At 50.8% G+C, this 18,375-nt stretch overlaps 2 protein-coding genes across 3 annotated transcripts in view; one reads left to right on the top strand and one right to left on the bottom strand.

Moving 5' to 3' along the window:
* Positions 1–18,375, top strand: part of DERL3 (derlin 3) — a 257,501-nt gene that overhangs the window by 96,881 nt on the left and 142,245 nt on the right. The gene's annotated exons all lie outside the window — the stretch shown is intronic.
* Positions 357–14,900, bottom strand: P2RX2 (purinergic receptor P2X 2). 2 transcript variants are annotated; one of them, XM_063144419.1, is made up of 12 exons: positions 14,708–14,900; positions 12,126–12,261; positions 11,082–11,153; positions 10,042–10,108; positions 9,641–9,734; positions 8,924–9,004; positions 7,322–7,460; positions 4,603–4,733; positions 2,797–2,887; positions 1,987–2,052; positions 1,815–1,892; positions 357–577 (listed from the first exon to the last, which is right to left on the bottom strand). In XM_063144419.1, the coding sequence occupies exons 1-12, from the start codon at positions 14,836–14,838 to the stop codon at positions 473–475; spliced, it is 1,191 nt and encodes a 396-aa protein (XP_063000489.1). In that variant the 5' UTR covers positions 14,839–14,900; the 3' UTR covers positions 357–472. The 2 variants fall into 2 exon arrangements, with proteins under 2 accessions (XP_063000489.1, XP_063000490.1); XM_063144420.1 differs by lacking the exon at positions 357–577 and adding an exon at positions 1,426–1,493.

Raw genomic sequence — 18,375 nt, 5'->3', positions numbered from 1 at the left:
GCTTCATTTGGCCAGATGCTTCTGTCTGCTACCAGCCAGGGTACCATCAGGCCATGATGTGATTGTCCAGGTGAAGGAACCTGGACAGTCACATGGGAATGACCTTGATTGATCATTAGCTGCGCTTCCTTTTCCCTGCACAGAAAGGCTGGTGTTCTGACTTTTGCTTCAGAGCTGCTGTCAGCATCAATTTTTACTCCCAGGTTTCAGTGATTGGGTTCTGGCATTCGGTCCGGACAGGAGAAGCCCAGGCAGCCGAAATTCTGCCTCCCTCACGCCATCCACGTGGGTGTTTTGGAGTCTGAAGGAAAGATTCCCGAATATCGTGGTGAAACTGAGATGAGTCCCCTGGTCCCTTAACAACCGGCTAATTTTATTTTGTGGTGTGAGCTTTTACTGGGAAGAGGTTGCTTCGTCAGATGCGTACAAGGAGTCCTGGCAAATGGGCAGGAAACGGGGGAGGGGGTGATCCTCAGAGATGGACAGGGATCTTTGGGTCTATGGGAGAGGAGGCCCGCGTGCAGGAGTCGGTGGTGCTGAGTTCCGTTGACGGAGTTCCTTCCGGGCACCTGGATACCTGGGGAGAAGGGGGAGAAAAGAGAGGCCATTAATAGCCTGGGGTGTCGTGCTCCCAATCTAGGGTGGGTGGGGAGGTGAGGCACCTTATTGAGAGCAGGCTGTGTTGGGGCGGAGGGCAAGAAGGTTTCACAGCGTTCCTTCATGGGTGGCCCCTTCTCCCTCCATCCCTCAGTGGTCCAGGCCTGGCCTACACTTGCAGCAGAATAAGGCATAGAACGGGCCAGTGCAGGCTGGTGGCCCTGATGTCAGTGGGGCGGTGAAGCTAAAGGAGCTATTGGGTCCAACTGAAACCCGGAGCGGATTCACCGCCCCACTGACCTCGGAGCCGCCAGCCTCCGCTGAAACGGACTGTTACATTTTAGACCGATCACGTTGTTTATAGCGTTAGAAAGACTTTATGGGAGGATCTTTGCAGGGTTTTTAAATGCAATAAATTAAAACATCCCTCTACTTTAAAAAGAAAACAGCAAACTTCCCTACCCACAAATAGAAAAATAGCACATGGGGTGGGCTAGTATAAAACTATTTTCCTTGATTATTATTATTATTATTATTATTATTATTATTATTATTATTATTATTAATTGTTTGGGCTGGGGGCAGAGTAGCACGCCTAAAGCGAGGCAGTTCAAAAACTGCCGGGCAAACCTGGCATTTCTCAGAAGCTGTTTGGTGATGCTTCATTGGTGGTCAGGTTTTTTGGACGATGGTTTGCCCAATGTCTCGTGCACAACGTCCCCTGTGATGTGCAGGCAAAGGCTGCGTTGGGTGTGGGTGTGGGTTTGCCCGATCTGCTACCATGCTAGGGATGCATGAAAATGCAATTCTTGAGCTCATTGCCATCCACCAGATGATTCCTAGAAGCTCATTTCTCCTCATTCATGTTCCCAAATGCAAGCATCTATTTTCTTGTTCTTTTTTCCATAGGGAAAATAAATGCATTTTTAAAAATGTACATTTTCCCCACTTGAAAAAGAATATGCTTTGGAGAAGAAAAAAATGCATATTTTTCCAGATCAAAAATGTGCATTCCCCCCCCCCCCCCAAAGGATGAAGCATGAAAACGCAGAATTTGGAGGGGAATGCTTTTGGCAGTGCTCAGTTGCACAAGTGTAAATTTGAATTGTGAACATTTCCTGAGAAACATATTCTGGTTCATGTTTGGAGTTGTACGATTTGTGAGCAGGAGCATAGTTCTCGTCCACCCCTATCCCGTGCACGCTGCATGCCCGTACCTGGTCAAACTTCCGGGTGCTGTACACGTCGTTCTTATTCATGAAGGTCAATAAGATCCAGTCGCAGAGGAAGGAGCCCTGGCGGGGGAGCAGGAGAGAAGGGGCATCAGCACTGGACCAGGAAAGAAAGGCCCTTTCCACAGAACAAAGCAGCCACAGTGCCACGACTTACCACCCCCACGGATGTCAGCGCTGTGGCCAGGTTTATAATGGTGGGGATGAGGCTGAACTTCCCAGCCTAAGGGGGAGAAGCACAAGAAGAATTCCACATCAGCAGCAGCCTCTGAAGGGCTATACCAGGGGCTATGTTAAAGGTGCAGCGTCCAGGTGAGCCTTTTTGTTTTACCCTAGTGTAGGCACGTGGGGGGGGGGGTTGAACTGGATTGAGCCCACTGTATGTAAGTAGGAGGGGTTAGACCTTTCCAACCAGCAACTTTTGCCTCCTAGATTCCACCACCACCACATCAGGACTAAAGAAAAGGGCGAAGGACTCCTCTTAGATGTACTTCAAATGATAACCTTGGCAATATGGAAGCCATTCCCTACTTGGCAAGTCCCACATTGCTCTGGGAACCGTAAAATTATTATTATTATTATTATTATTATTATTATTATTATTATTATTATTATTATTATTATTTCTTAACCGCCTCTCCAGTTTGATCAAGGCAGGGAACAACAGTAAGTGTAAAATACCGTATTTCTTCGACTGTAAGACGCCATCGATTGTAAGACGCACACTAATTTCAGTACCACCAACAGAAAAAAAAAACACACCTAAGACACACCTGCGATTCTAAGACGCACCCCGTTTTTAGAGATGTTTATATGGGGGGAAAAGGGCGTCTTAGAATTGAAGAAATACAGTACATAAAATACTGACTAAAAACATAGTATACATTGTTAAAACATCCTAAAAGCACCCTAAAATTCCACCCAGTTGAGGTGGGGGCGGAAGAAGAAAAAGGCATTCATCTCTCACCTGTCCGTGCACAATGACATCGATCCGGATTCCGTAAGCCTTGATCAAGGTGCGTGTGCTCTTCCCGCTGCAATGATAGTACTTGGCAAACCTGAAACCCAAAAGCAGGGGGGCATCTGAGAGATCCAGTGTGGTTGTAGTGGTTAGAGGGTGGGACCGGGACCCGGGAGACGCAGGTTCTAATTACCCCCTTGGCCATGAAGTTCCCTGGGTGGCTTTGGGCCAGACACTGACTCCCCAGCCTAACCTACCTCACAGGGTGGTTGTTGTGAGGATAAAATGGAGGAGAAGAGGACTATGTAAGCCTCCTAGGGTTCCATGCAAGAGGGGGAAAGGCAGAATAGAAGGAGAGGAGGAGGATGTGGCTGCCACTGGCACCAAGTTTCCAGAGCTTTGGTGTGGAATAACCTGGTCCTCCTGTGATGCCCAGCAGATGACAAGGAGTAGCTCTAGAAAATGTAAGTTTTCTCTAGGGCTGTGCACGGCCCCCGAACTGCTTCGGGCCGATCCGCCTGTCCCCCGCTCCACGGAGCAAGATCTGGAGGGGCAGATTGAGATTTTGGGCCCCCTTCCCTACTTACTTGCCTCCGTGGCGGATGGAAGAAGCAGGTAAGTGGGGAAGGGGGGACAAAATCCCCCCCCGCCCCCTTACCTGTGTCCGTCACAGGCTTCAATTGAGGCCCCAGCTTGAAGCCAGAAGAGAAGGCTGCAGCCTCTTCCAGCTTAAAGCCGGGCCTTCAATTGAAGCCCACAATGGACCACGCGCCCCTGCCCCCTTACCTGGCTCCGCCGCTGCACAGACTGTGGCGGCGGAACCAGGTAAGCGAAACTCCCCCCATCCCCTTACCTGGCTTCATCATGGTCCGTTGGGTCTTCAACTGAGGGACAGGCCTCAAAGCGGAAGCCTGCTTCCGCTTTGAGACCTGGCCCTCAGTTGAAGACTGTGACAGAGCCAGGTAAGCCCCCCTGCCCCCTTACCTGGCTCCACCACTGTTGCCGCATGGATGGTGGCAGCGGAGGCAGGTGAGCCCAACTCCCCACCCCCACCCTCTTACCTGTGTCCGTCGTGGGCTTCAATTGAGGCCCCGGCTTCAAGCCGGAAGAGAAGGCTGCAGCCTCTTTCAGCTTGAAGCTGGGGTCTCAATTGAAGCCCGTGGTGGACACAGATAAGCCCCCCTGCCCCCTTACTCTGCTCCGTCGCTGCATGGACTGTGGCGACAGTGACAGATGAGTCCCCCTCCCCTCCCTTACCTGCGTCTGGAGCTCTGGATCGAGGCGAACTGCTTTGCCTCGATACGCAGCCCCGCCCCCCCGACCTGATCCATCTCCAAACTGAAGCGAAGTGGAACACAGCCCTAGTTTTCTCCACCCGATACACACACACAACCTGCTATGAAACATTTGAGTTTTAAAGTACACATTTATATACTGACAGACGGAGGTTATTACTGATCCCACCTATTCCTTGGCTGAATGCCTGTGATGTCACAGAATGCCTACAAACATTCTAACTCTTATTGGAATGGTGGTGGTGAAAATCAGCACAGCTGCTGGGAGGGCACTGGAAAGCCAGTTTGCCTAGAGCAAAAGTGCAAGGTCACGAACTCTGAAGGATGAGAAGTAGGAATGTTATCTGAAAAAGTAAGGGGGATCCTCAAACAGGGACGAGGGGTGGTCTGTGAATTGTTGCTAGAAAGATACAGCTGCACAGATGACCACTCGAAGAACCATGGTTACAGGTAAGCAACCTGCTCTTTCCAGGACACTTTTCCATTTTCAAGTATTTCAGGTGCCCATGAGCCTTACCTGTAATTGTAGCCAGAGGAGACCTGGGCCCACTTGGGGTCAAGCCTACGGAAGGAGTAACGGGGGTTGCACTCAGAGTCCGGCAGGTCCAGGTTACAATTCCAGTTAATGATCACTCCAATTACGCCACCCTGGCGGGGGAAAGTGGGCCCAGGATCAGCTAAGAGGGAATTCCCTTCCAAACACCACATTGCGCAAGCTATTGTCTCTGCGGTACCCACCCACACAACCTCCACCCTTGGTTGTCTCCCTGGCACCCACAGAACCCCTGACCGGCACTGCTGGCTCCAGGTTTTTCAGGGCCCTTGAATAAGCGCCCCCCTCCGCCAGTGAGTCTACTTTCTCCCTGCCATTGTCACTCTTACTCCTCTTCATCATCATCATCATCATCATGGCTCCCACTTGCTTGGCAGGCAGAGAGAGCCAGGGAGCAAGGAGGCCGCGGCGTCTCCTGCTGTTCCTCACCACCACCACCACTGTTGCCTGGGCCAGAGCGGGAGGCAGGTGGACAAGCAGGTTGCCATGGGGAAGAGGAGGCACAACTCCTCTTGATGTGAGCCTATCCTGCCCTGTAAACCCTTGGCAAATGCCCAAGAGGCCCGGCACGAGTTCCCTGGCCACCTGAAGCAGAACTTGAGCTGCCACCCGACCCTCCCTCCCTGCTCTTGCCACCCCACACGCGGCCATGCTTCCACCTCCTCCATTTTCGCAAGACCTGAGATCCTGTAACAAATCCAGATCCCTGCTCCAAACAGCCCCACCGGCCACTTTCCCAATGAGACAAATGCCATGGCAGGGAAGAGGCTGGCGAGGCTCTCTAGAACACCCGCCGGAGGTGGAGGTGGAGGTGGCCTCTCCAGGGTGGGGGAGTAGCGCCATTCACCACTCTTCCAGCTCTGCCACCACCTGCAGGTGCCTCTCTGTGCTTCATGGGTGGACTGGCCCTGATCCCTAGCCATGCCTACCTTTGACTATCCTTCACATCCAGGGCCGGTGCTACCATAGAGGCCGCTCAGGCAGCCACCTAGAGCGCCAAGGTAAGGGGGGCTCCAAACGCCGCACCCGGAAGCCTCTCTCCCACAATGGCTCTGAGAGGGCGGCTTCTGGACATGCCGCTCCAAAGCTGCCCGCCCCAGCGTCCTGGCTTCGCTTCGGCTGGGCAAGCAAGATGGCGCCCTGCGCCTAGGTATGCTGGGGTGGGGTGGGGTGGGAGTGAAAGTAGCTCACCTGCCTAGGGCGCAAAATAGTCTGGCACCGGCCCTGTTCACATCTCTGCTGACATCCCTGCACAATGGGGGACAGTGGCATTATTTGCTGGCAAGGCAGGTTTGCAGTCTGCCCATTCTCCTCCACCCATTTTTTTTCTTCCTCTGAACGCTGCTCCAGATATAATCATGTCTTATCCTTGAACCAAAATTCCCCCCTCCCAGGTGGTTGGAGGTGAGGGCATTTGGACAAGCTGGGAGGGGGGCGTTTTGGTGATTGGGGTAAGGGCTCCAACAGCGACCTTCCTTACAGCAGGCACCCAGGATAATGCTACATCATCACATACGGGGGGGGGGGAAGCATGCAAAACCTTTTGAACCACCCTCCCCAATTTGACTATGATTGCATTCACTCATTATATTACCTGTTAATTTTAAGAAGCATTTTTTTAAAAAATTATTTTAGAAAGGGCAATTTTTCAACAGAAAATAATATATGCAGAAATAGATTTTTTCTCCCTAATTTTTTTCCACCCTATTTCAGTGCTTCCATTCCCCCACAACTGGGGAACATGGAGCAGAAAAAAGTGTAGACGTTGGAGAAAAGCATCTGATCCTCGCTGAGGTAAGTAACAGCATGGAGTCCAGCGGTCCAGGCTGAAAGAGCAAATCCCAAGGCCCACGCCCACCCCCCACCCCCGTGATTGCTGCTTCTGTCAATTATGGGTCTCAGAGCTGCCCGGACGACTGATAGACCCGGCTTGAGTGAAGCAACCGATAACATGTGCTCCGTCCCCGGAGGGTGATGAGAGCGGATTGATGTGAAAAGAAAGGCACTTAGAGGCCAACCAGCTACCCGGAATTGGCAACCTATGGATGCAGGGGGGAGGGGGAGGGGGGCTGTGGACAGACCACAGTTCCTGATGGGGGTTTGTGATGGGGGATATAACAACAGCACCAGGCAAGAATTACCCCTGAAGTGAGGGGAGGGAGGACCCATTTGCAAAGCTGCAATCCGAGATTCTAAACAGAAGTGCACCCAGAAGGAACCATCCAGAAGCCCCTGCAAGTCCTCTTTGGGGGCCCCACTGGATGAGATGTGTGGGGCGCTATGAGCGACAGGGCCTTTTCAATGGCCACACCAGGATTGTAGAATGCCCTCCCCAGAGAGGCCTGCCTGGTGCTGTGAAGGCCCTTTTGGTGCCAGGCAAAGTCCATTTTTATATCCCCAGGGCTTTAAAACCCATCAAAGCTTGGCCTTGTTGCATGCTCTGCTGTTTGTGTTTCGGCGGGCAGGCAGGGCCCACTGCTGAGGGCAGCTGCTGGGTCTATGAGCCGCCCGGTTCAGACTGCAGCGCCTACCAGGGAGGTCCGCTGTCAAACCTGCTCCTGCCAGTGGCTGGCCGGCTCGAGAACTGCTCTCGTCCTTTAAAAGAAAACATGTCTAAGCCAGCTGTCAGCGTCACGTTTTGTTCCCGCAAAAGGAGGCCTGGCGCCCACAGTGTAACTGCTACCTTTTCAGCCAGTGCGGAGAAGTTCTCGCCCGCCTGCTCCACAATGAAACCCAGCTTGAAGATGGGGCAGTAGAGGTCAGTGGTTTCGTTGAAGAGACAGTTCTTCAGGTATCCGTCTCTGTTGTCCTTGATGTTCCCTCTAAGGGAAGGGGAGAGACGGGGCAATGCTTAGAAGCACAAACTCTCTCCATTCACACAAACATGTCAGCACAGCAGAAAAGGACAGAGAGTTCAGAACTTCAGAACATAAGAAGAGCCCTGATGGATCAGACCAAGGGTCCACCTAGTCCGGCACTCTGTTCACATAGCAGCCAACCAGCTGTCGACCAGGGAACCACAAACAGGACATGGTGCCACAGCACCCTCCCACCCATGTTCCCCAGAAACTGGTCCATCCTTGGCCATCATTCAACTGAGTTCATCATCATTGGGTATCATTCAATGTGCCTCCAAGTCTCCAGCCAGATCAGGTTTTCTGACCGGCTTTTAGAACTTCCATTGGGATGGAATGGGCTCTGGGCAGACAACCACCCTACCTGCCTACCTACTGTTGGGAATATTGCTACCTCATCCACAAGCTACTGGAAGGGGGCAGTGTGGTAGTTGGTTAGTTCATGGGAATTTTGGCGACGGCTAGCCTTAGGATCTCTATAGCCTACAATGACCCCATTCGGACAACACACTAAACCAAAGCCCTATGAAGAGAGACTGAAAGAACTGGGCATGTTTAGCCTGAAGAAGAGAAGATGGAGGGGAGACATGAGAGCACTCTTCAAAGACTTAAAAGGTTGTCACACAGAGGAGGGCCAGGATCTCTTCTCGATCCTCCCAGAGTGCAGGACACGGAATAACGGGCTCAAGTTAAAGGAAGCCAGATTCCAGCTGGACATCAGGAAAAACTTCCTGACTGTTAGAGCAGTGCGACGGTGGAATCAGTTACCTAGGGAGGTGGTGGGCTCTCCCACACTAGAGGCCTTCAAGAGGCAGCTGGACAACCCTCTGATCTGTCAGGATTCCTGCATTGAGCAGGGGGGTTGGACTCGATGGCCTTGTAGGCCCCTTCCAACTCTACTATTTTATGATTCTATGCTTCTTAACCACAAAATGGTTAATGGAATGCATTTACCTTCATGCATTCCATTTACCATTTTGTGGTTAAGTAGCATGGTTTAGAGTGTTGTCTGAACCAGGCCAATATGGTTTCCTTTGCTTGCTTCTTTTTGCTCCTCCCCTTCCTTTCCCCTCACCTCTCTCTGTCTGACCTTCTCCATTGCTGGGAGCATGTGTATTTGCTCTCTCCCTCCTGCCTGTGTAATGCAACACAAAATGGATTAAACAAGCTCTTTTTGAAACTCTACACCATACCTGCATTGTAGATGCAGGCATGTCTTGTGAGCAAAGCTGTTTTCTTTTGTTCCCTGAAGACGGCTATGGTCCCTTTCATTGTGCTAAGATAGGCTGTGTGCATGTGAAACTGGGAAATGCTCATTCTGTTTTGCCTTTTTGTTTTTTGTTTTTCTCTGCTAATTGCCTTTCTAACAGGAGGCATCGATACGCAATAATTCCCTTCACCTGTCCCTTAGACATCCCTGAAATTCTTACTTGGAGAAGCGGAAACGAGGGAAATGGATGTTGTTCTTGATCAGAATGGTGAACTCTGGTGCCATCTTTGCCAAATTCTCACTAGCAAGCAAAGACAACCAATATTAAAGGACAAGCCAAGCTGGAAAGGACCACACGCACACACAGTTCTCCCACAATTACAGGACTGGCTGAAGTAGACCTGTTCTTTTTCCCCAGCTCGCTTCCCTTCTTCAGAACAGAATCAGACCTGGTCCTAGATGGATGGCCGGGAAGCAGTGAGTGACCAGCTAAGCAACCAACTGCATGGTGTTCTCTGTTAACGTGAACAGGCAGCGCTGCCCCTTCAGGTGTGTGTCTCTGCAAAGGAGTCCCTTCCTCAACCAGCTTGCAAAGTCATGCGCAAGACCTGTCCAAATGAGTGGGAGCAGCACAAGGCACAGCAGTCAATGAAACTGGGAAGACAGACGCCCCAAATATCCGTGCCAGCTTAAAGTCCTGCAAAGGTGGTGGAGAGGTGGAGACTGTTTGGCCTGCAACCCCTCCCACTCATTTCTCCCAGTTGGGTTCCATTCCTGGAGGTCAGCCCAGCTGGAGAGGACAAGATGTTGGAGGAGCCACAGTGGGGGTGCCACAGCTCGTTGAGGGGTTCGCTTTGTGTCTTCCTGGGAGGAAGAGTCAGAGTCACATCCGAATCTGGAAGATGCTTCCTTCCGTTTGTCCCCGCGCCCCTCGTACCTGAGAGCTGCTCCATCCTCCACCGGACACCAGGCCCTGATCTCACAGGTCTTCTTGGTGTGGTTGTAGGGGATGCAGCGCCCCGTCTTCTCTCCTGTCGGAAGGGAAAGACTGGTGCTCAGGCAGGTGCCGGCTAGGCCTTGGGCCTATTTGAGCCCAATGGGGTATTCCTACCTCCGACTACAGAGAGAAGATGAGAGAAACGGGGGACATCTGTGGTTGACCACCCACCCTCATGGCCACTGGGCGTAAGGAGACTGGGGGCTGCCCTGTCCGTGGGGCTGGGAACCTGGTCTGGCTCCCCGTTACCACTCCAAAGGAGCTCTCCAAGGTGCTGGACCTATAGCTGCTCCCCTGCAGTGGACGAAGCCGACTCCTGAGGTGGCTACGCAGTGACTCACCATTCCCCAGCATGTCCATCTCACCCACGGCACAGTCATCATGGGAGTGGCACAAGGCCCGCATGTTCTGCAGAAGCAAGCATGAAACGGTGGTGGAAGGACGCCGAAGATGTGAGGTTTCAGCGGCATTCAGTGGACCCGGAGCAGGTGAAAAAAATGTCCTTGGTTTTGGTTTGCTTGCTTGCTTATTTTACTCGGTCTGTTTGTCTGGTCTACTGGATCCCCTTTCTTTCACTGCTTTTTCGTGGGGGTTTCTGAGGGTTGGGGGAGGGGTGAAACTTGTCTGCTGGGTCACCTGACCCAGTCTCAGGTTATAAAAGCCTACGACATCAACTTATTCCATGCGCCAGAGCATTAAAACTATTTTTATACAATATACTGTCTTCACAATTTATGAGACTTAAGTTGCTTTTTGCAAGTATGGTTCCTCTGGCAAAGAAATCAGGTGCGTGAAAGACGAGACAGGGGCCAAGCTCACGCCAGCCTCATGTGGACTGACTAGTCCTGCACTGGCATCTGCACACACAAGGGGAATGTCTGCAGAGAGGCCGACTTCCTACAACGATATGCGTGAAGGCTCTGGCGGGATCTGGAACTTTGATTGGGCAGAGTTCCGGACTGCAGGGAAGTCTTGACACGTTTGGCTGTCGCCAATAGAGGCTGGTAGCTCTGATGTCACTGGAGTGGTGAATGCAGTCAGAACCAGTTAGAACTCTAAAGGGGCTGTCCAAAGTGCTGAAACCATAGATTGAGCACCTTGGATCACTCCTTTAGAGTTCTGATTGAAACCCAGAGGGAATCCACTGCCCTACTTACATCAGAGGCACCAGTCTCCACTGGCTGTCCCCCTGCAGATGATGGTGCTAAACATGCCGATGCCACGGGGCACGGCATGTCAACGTCGTGACACCACGATGGATGAGACCACCATGGTCCTGTTCTCCATCACGCCTTCGCCCAACACGTGAGCAAAACATCTGAAGAGGGCTCTGGCGGACAGTCAATCAGAGATGGAAAACACGACTCTCAGGCTTTCCTACCTCGGCACATGTCTTCTGAGTCTGCGAGGGGGTGACCTGGACCCGGGTGATGATGCTGAAGATGCTGCCTCCCTGCCGAGATGACGTTGGACGAGAGGAGAAAGTAATCAGCATCATGAGTCAAGGGCTTTGGGGCTGGGCGCCATGACATTGACTAAGTGAATGCCATGCCCCTCGAAACTTAAACACGTCTTTAAAATGGGCCATTGCTTGTATCCATGGCCACCACCCTTTTCTTCCCAGAGAACAGATGGAGGCCACCTTAAGATCCTTGCAGGACACTGTCTCCACATCCAGGGTAGCTCCAAGGTCCATCCCTTCCTCTCTTCTCTGGAGACGGAAGGAAGGAAAGAACTTGCAATCCCCATTCTTCATTTTCAGCAGTATAATTTGTGAGGGGTTTAACTGAGTCCTGAGCAACAGGATCAGTTCATCCTGAGTAATTTATTGTTTGAGAATTGGGTTGCGTTGTTGCCATCGTACAAGAATTGGAAGTCTGTAATCCTTGTTAATCTATCTAATTTTTTTTTACTTGTATATCCCACCTTTTCTCCTCCACGGGACATGATCCTCCTTCCCATTTTATCCCCACAACCACCCTGTGAGATGGGTTAGGCCAAGAGGCAGGGACCAGCCAAAGACCCCCAGTGAGTTTCATGGCTGAATGAAGACTAAGAACCCCAGTCCCAGCCCACCGCTCTAGCTACACTGGTTCTCAAATCAAAACCACTGCAAATTGCCCAGAGGTCTACCAGTAGCTCCCAACCTACCGGCTGCCCAGCCCTGCCTTACTGAATACAGCAGCCTTTGCCAGTACGGTGCTCTCCAGATGTGTGTTTGCTTGCAACTCCATCATCCCCAGCTACAGTGCCCAATGGTTCAGGAATGATAAGAGTTGCAGTCCAACCCATCTGGAGAAGGCCAGCTTCAGCATGGCTGGAATGCAGAAGACTCAGCCTCCAACCCCAAAGCTCAGCCGCCAAGCTGTGGATTTCCAGGTCCGTGTCCCTTCCCTGCCTGGAGAGGGCACTCTCGGGTCCTCACCTCTGGTGGCTTGACGTATTCCTCCACATCCCAAACCTTGCGCTGTGAGCGGGTGACGCCCTTCACCTTCGTGATGACGGAGCTCTCCGGTCCGGATTCGCTCTCCTGGTAGCCCTTCTGGACAATGAACACGTACCTGGAGCAAAAACAATGAAGAGTCCTGTGGCACCTTAAAGGCAAACACATTTTTTTTCCCCTGGGGTAAGGTATGATGGACTAGAGTCTGCTTAAGTATGTCACATCACAGCTGAATTTCATTTTTCTTTCATTGAGGTGCTACGGCTCAGCCCTTCCAGGAAATGACACCCTTTTATCCCACAATCATGGAGGTTTATTTATTTATATTTGTTTGTATTTGATGGATCACAGCTGATAAACAAATATAAACAAACAAACAAACCATCAGATGGAAGAGGAGGCACTCTGCATATGCTTACCAATACTCTTCTCCAGGCATGGGGCCTGTTTTGGAAGAATTGTACCAGGGTCCAGAACCTACTTTGGAAAGCAGTTCTCGGATTTGACAGTGATTTTGACAGTCCCTGAAATCATGCACTGATGTTGCTTCTTCTGTTCTTCTGCCATAGAAAGTTGTCCGACCGTGTAAAGCAAGGTGGGGCCATTCTTACGTTCCCCTTGGGAAGCATCAGCCCAAATGACAAAGTTTATTCACTAGTCCTGTATCTTCTAGTAGCATGAAAAAGGCAGGGCTGATGGATTGGCCAGTTCTTTCAGTCTCTCTTCAAAGCCCTGTGAAGAGAGACTGAAAGAACTGGGCATGTTTAGCCTGGAGAAGAGAAGATTGAGGGGAGACATGAGAGCACTCTTCAAATACTTAAAAGGTTGTCCCACAGAGGAGGGCCAGGATCTCTTTTCGATCATCCCAGAGTGCAGGACACGGAATAACGGGCTCAAGTTAAAGAGAGCCAGATTCCAGCTGGACATCAGGAAAAACTTCCTGACTGTTAGAGCAGTACAACAATGGAATAAGTTACCTAGGGAGGTTGTGAGCTCTCCCACACTAGAGACCTCAAAGAGGCAGCTGGACAACCATCTGTCAGGGATGCTGTAGGGTGGATTCCTGCATTGAGCAGGGGGTTGGACTCGATGGCCTTGTGGGCCCCTTCCAACTCTGCTATTCTATGGTTCTATGATTCTATGACTTTAACAGAATGCAAATTCCCTTAAAGCTCCATTTTCCACTTTCAGAGGCTGAACTCTGGCTCAAACGAGGCTAATTTACAATGTGAATTGTAAATGCATCACATTGCCTTGGACGGAGTCCGGCCATGAGCCCATTCTTTAGCCTGGCTACTTTAAGCTGGAGTTGCCAAGGAAGGGGACGGGGCCACGGGCTTATGATCTCTGCATCTGCTCTATCACTGGGCAACGGACTCCGTTGCAAAGCACTTGGATGCTGAGCATGTCACAGCTGAGAAGGAGAAACTGCTCTTCTTTGGGCTGATGAAGCAGACTGTCTGACCGACTGGAGCATAACTGGACCTCCGTTTCTGTGCTGTTTTTATTGTGCATTTTGGGAGTAAGAGATGTGGCAGCCACAGGAACGTCCCAAATGCATAACATCTCAATGTGAAAAGAGGCACTTTGGGCTGCAGGGATGTGTAGATTGTTTTTTTTAAAAAAATGCAGAGAGTTCATCCATCGAATTGAGTCCCTTGCTCACAAGAATATATAGTTATACTGTCTCTTGTTAGTTTTACCCTACCCAGTGCCTGTTTACTCTACCCTGTGCCTGTTTGCATTCTCTTCCCCTCCTTATTGTTTCATTATGATTTTATTAGAATGTAAGCCTATGCGGCAGGGTCTTGCTATTTACTGTTCTACTCTGTACAGCACCATGTACATTGATGGTGCTATATAAATAAATAAATAATAATAATAATAATAATAATAATAATAATAATAATAATAATAAGAAAGCTAGACCATCTCTAATCCACAACGTAGATTGTAGGATCTGTGGGGCAGGGACCTCTCTCGTTTGCTCATACTGCCATCATGTACATCACCCTTCCCTGACCTGGTGCCTTCCAGGGGTTTAGGACTAGAACTCCTATCACCTCAGCCAACATGGCTAATGGGAAAGGATGATGGGAACTGTAGTCCAAAACATCTGGAAGGCACCATGTTGGGTAAAGCCAATGGTACTAAACCAATGATATTAAATACCTACATAATGCATACATGACATTCATACACGCTTCCTATCTTCCTCTGCCAAATGTTGGTTATTATACACTTGGATAAAGCCCAAATGAGATTTGCATGCAATAACCAACCAAAGTGGATCTAGCAGTGGAGGCTGGTGGCTCCGATGTCAGTGGGACGGTGAATCAGCTCCGGGTTTCAATCAGAACCAACCAGAACTCTAAAGGAGCTCTCCAAGATGCGAAGCCATCAGCCATGCAAAACGCCTTGGAGAGATCCTTCGGAGTTCGGACTGGTTTGGACTGAAACCCAGAGCAGACTCACCGTCCCACTGGCATCGGAGCCACCAGCCTCCACTGGTCTCTCGACCCCTCCCCTCCCCTCCCCATTGGCGACTTGGCGGCCTGACTTACCAAATGAAGTAGACCAAGATAAAGAGCTGGACCAGCCTGTAGATGATGCCCAGGTTCCGGTTCTTGACCACAATCACCTTGGCCGTCTCGTAGTCCCAAAACTCACAGAAGTAATCCCAGAAGGCCATCATGTTCCTTCCCCCGTGTAGGGAATGGGCAGAGGGACTGGGCCAGACGTACACCCACACCCACCCCACCCCTGTGAGGTCTTCTCCTTAGAGGTGTAAGGATGACATTGCCCGGGAGGTGTCCTTGTCTCTTTGGTCCCCGGTCCTGCAGTCGGCGTGGGTTCTCCTGGCGTGCTCTCCTCACACTGGGAGCAGGACCCTCCCCATGCGTGGCTTCCACATTCCAGTTCAAGGGAGACCTGAGAGTTTCAGAAGAAGCGCCTGCTGCCCTGCGTTCTCTCTGGCTTGCAACGCCGAAGTCAGGTTGGCTCCCGTCCGTGTGGCAGTGATGCCCTCTGTGGCCACAGCACGGCACTGCACCTCGGACCTCACCCAGCTCCTCATCCAGCCCTCTGCGCGCGCACACACGCACAAACAGCACACAGGGAGAGACCGACCAACTTCTGGGGATATCAAGAACCCCCACAATTCAGAAATCGGATACTGGCAGGCAGGGAGAGCCTGAGTCTAAACAATGACATCAGATTCACTCCCAGACTCCAGAAAAGGGGCCAGATACCCCTCAAGGGTCTGAAAGAGCACATGTCTCTCTGGCATCTGATCAGGACTTGCACAACCAGCTTTCCAAATTCCTAGAGCTGTGTGCAAGGGAGGAGAAGGTGTGTTGGCATGGGAGGCTGCATCCTTGGTGAACCTAAGCAGGTCTAGGCCTGGTCAGTTTCTGGAATGTACATTGATTGCTGCATTGAGCAGGGGGTTGGACTCGATGGCCTTGTAGGCTCCTTCCAACTCTATGATTCTATGAAGCTGGAGGGATGAGGAAGTGGAGGAGGAAGGATGCAAGGAGGAAGAGGTGCAAGAGATGGGGAGCATGGAGAGAAGAAATTGAGGCAGGGAGCAGATTTCAGGGGGGCCAAAGGATGTCCTCTCCCTTGCCCACTAGTAGACTGATCCCTCCATCTCTGCAATGCAGCCATCAGTGGTGTTGTCTCCTAGCTGCACTTCCTGCCCAGTTCGTGGTTAATAGTTAGTCGACCAAGCTCCTCCAGAAGTTCATAGAATCATAGAATAGCAGAGTTGGAAGGGGCCTACAAGGCCATCGAGTCCAACCCCCTGCTCAATGCAGGAATCCACCCCAAAGCATCCCTGGCAGATGGTTGTCCAGCTGCCTCTTGAAGGCCTCTAGTGTGGGAGAGCCCACAACCTCCCTAGGTAACTGATTCCATTGTTGTACTGCTCTAACAGTCAGGAAGTTTTTCCTGATGTCCAGCTGGAATCTGGCTTCCTTTAACTTGAGCCCGTTATTCCGTGTCCTGCACTCTGGGAGGATCGAGAAGAGATCCTGGCCCTCCTCTGTGTGACAATCTTTTAAGTATTTGAAGAGTGCTCTCATGTCTCCCCTCAATCTTATCTTCTCCAGGCTAAACATGCCCAGTTCTTTCAGTCTCTCTTCATAGGGCTTTGTTTCCAGACCCCTGATCATCCTGGTTGCCCTCCTCTGAACATGCTCCAGCTTGTCTGCGTCCTTCTTGAATTGTGGAGCCCAGAACTGGACACAATACTCTAGATGAGGCCTAACCAGGGCCGAATAGAGAGGAACCAGTACCTCACGTGATTTGGAAGCTATACTTCTATTTATGCAGCCCAAAATAGCATTTGCCTTTCTTGCAGCCATATCGCACTGTTGGCTCATATTCAGCTGGTGATCTACAACAATTCCAAGATCCTTCTCGTTTGTAGTATTGCTGAGCCAAGTATCCCCCATCTTGTAACTGTGCATTTGGTTTCTATTTCCTAAATGTAGAACTTGGCATTTATCCCTATTAAATGTCATCCTGTTGTTTTCAGCCCAGCACTCCAGCCTATCAAGATCACTTTGAAGTTTGTTTCTGTCTTCCAGGGTATTAGCTACCCCACCCAATTTTGTGTCATCTGCAAATTTGATAAGAGTTCCCTTTGCCAGAAGTTCACAATTCTATCGCTAGTCATTGTGCAAAGCCCACTTTCCCCATATCACCACCTGACTTGCTTCCACGTCTTCTGTTGAACACAGTCCAAAGCAGGACCTACCAAAAAGGACCCCAAATAAAGAGACCCAAAGCAGAAAATGGGAGAAGGATGAAGAGGTGAGTCTGTGCATGGCTCACGTCAGCAGTGGGCTCAGAGGCTTTCGGGTATGTGGCGGGGCTGCCCGCATTTGCGTTCAGCATCTGGGGCTCTGCATCTCTGGGAGATGCCTGTGGTAGTGACAGAGGCTTGCTCCGGTTTAGCAACTCTCACGGCGTTCGGGGAACTCTGGCTCTGCTGTGCGTTCTTGGCTGGAGTTCACCCTGTTCTGCAAGGATTCAGCAGGCAGCTGTTCTGCTCCAGCCTGGGGTCAAAGCCAAAGGGGCCTCCCGGCCTGAACAGGGGTCCCTGCAGAGCCTCAGCTTCCAGGCAGGAACTCCGGACTCCTCCAAAGGAGGCCATGAAAAGGAAACCACTAGGGATATTGCGAGAGTCCACGGGGGGTGGGGGTGGGGATTGGCGTTTGGCCTGGACTTTCTCTGGCTCTCTCACTCTTTTATCGCCTCCTCCCCCAAAACAGACTTTGAAGAAATGAAACGTAACCAGGGAATGCATCAACTGGAGAAAGAAAATACTCTCAGGGATACCCCCTCCCAAGAGCTAAATCTCAGGACTCTAAGGCCTGACGCTGGGCCGTTCCCACTTGACCCCAGGTCTTTAAAGCATGGTTTTCTCTATTAGTGAAATGGGGGGCTGACCTCCCCCCCCCAACCACCCCATACAACATTTTTCCTTGGAGCACCAGAGTTTGATTCCGGAGGATGCAGAACCTGCGGACCTCCCACTCTCCCCAGTTGTAATCCAATCAGCGCCCACCACCACCACCACCCACGTAGCCGTCTTCCGAAAACAGCAGCTGAGGGCCAAGGCTCTGTGCCAGCACCTGTCCTCCAAGCCCTGGGCAGTGCCACCCTCTCCTGAGGGAGGATGATTGTTAAACGTTGTGAGTGAATGAGGATTTGAGCCCCTGTCTCAGGAGTTCTAGTCCAAACCCTGCATCACAAGGAATTCTAGCGGGTCGACCAACCACGCCAGCTGCAGTACTGGTCACCCGGTGGAGTGACAACTGGAGGAGGGCCTTCTCTGCTGTGGCACCCCGGCTGTGGAATGAGCTCCCTAAGGAAGTTCGCCTGGCACCTACACTATGTTCTTTTAGATGCCAGGTGAAGACCTTTATATTCTCTCAGTATTTTAACAGTCTATAAATTAATTTGAACTTTGCCGTTTTAAATTTGAATTTAAAACTTGTATTTCTGAACTTCTGCTAATTTTATATTGTGCTTTTATATTGTATTTTATATCATGTTTTTATACTGCTGTTTTATACTTTGAATGGTTTTAATTTTTGCGAACCACCCAGAGAGCTTTTGGAAGGTATAGAAATGCAATCAATCAATCAACTGCCCAAAGGTGACTCACTGTGTGACAAAACAATGCGGAGAGTAGCAGAACCCACAGAAATATTTGTCAATA

This window comes from Elgaria multicarinata, chromosome 18 (assembly GCF_023053635.1).
Source record: "Elgaria multicarinata webbii isolate HBS135686 ecotype San Diego chromosome 18, rElgMul1.1.pri, whole genome shotgun sequence".
Lineage (NCBI taxonomy): Eukaryota > Metazoa > Chordata > Lepidosauria > Squamata > Anguidae > Elgaria > Elgaria multicarinata.
The sequence above is the reverse complement of the archived record's forward strand: the minus strand, read 5'-3'. Positions and strand labels throughout refer to the sequence as shown.

Bases quoted from the DNA above. Each gene is read 5' to 3' on its own strand.
- P2RX2 (XM_063144419.1), bottom strand. From the start codon at position 14,838: ATGATGGCCTTCTGGGATTACTTCTGTGAGTTTTGGGACTACGAGACG. The intron at 9,735-10,041 runs GTGAGTCACTGC...CCCTTCCGACAG, and splicing joins GATGGACATGCTGGGGAATG to GAGAGAAGACGGGGCGCTGC. The intron at 2,053-2,796 runs GTGAGAGATGAA...TCTCCCCCTTAG, and splicing joins ATGTCATTGTGCACGGACAG to GCTGGGAAGTTCAGCCTCAT.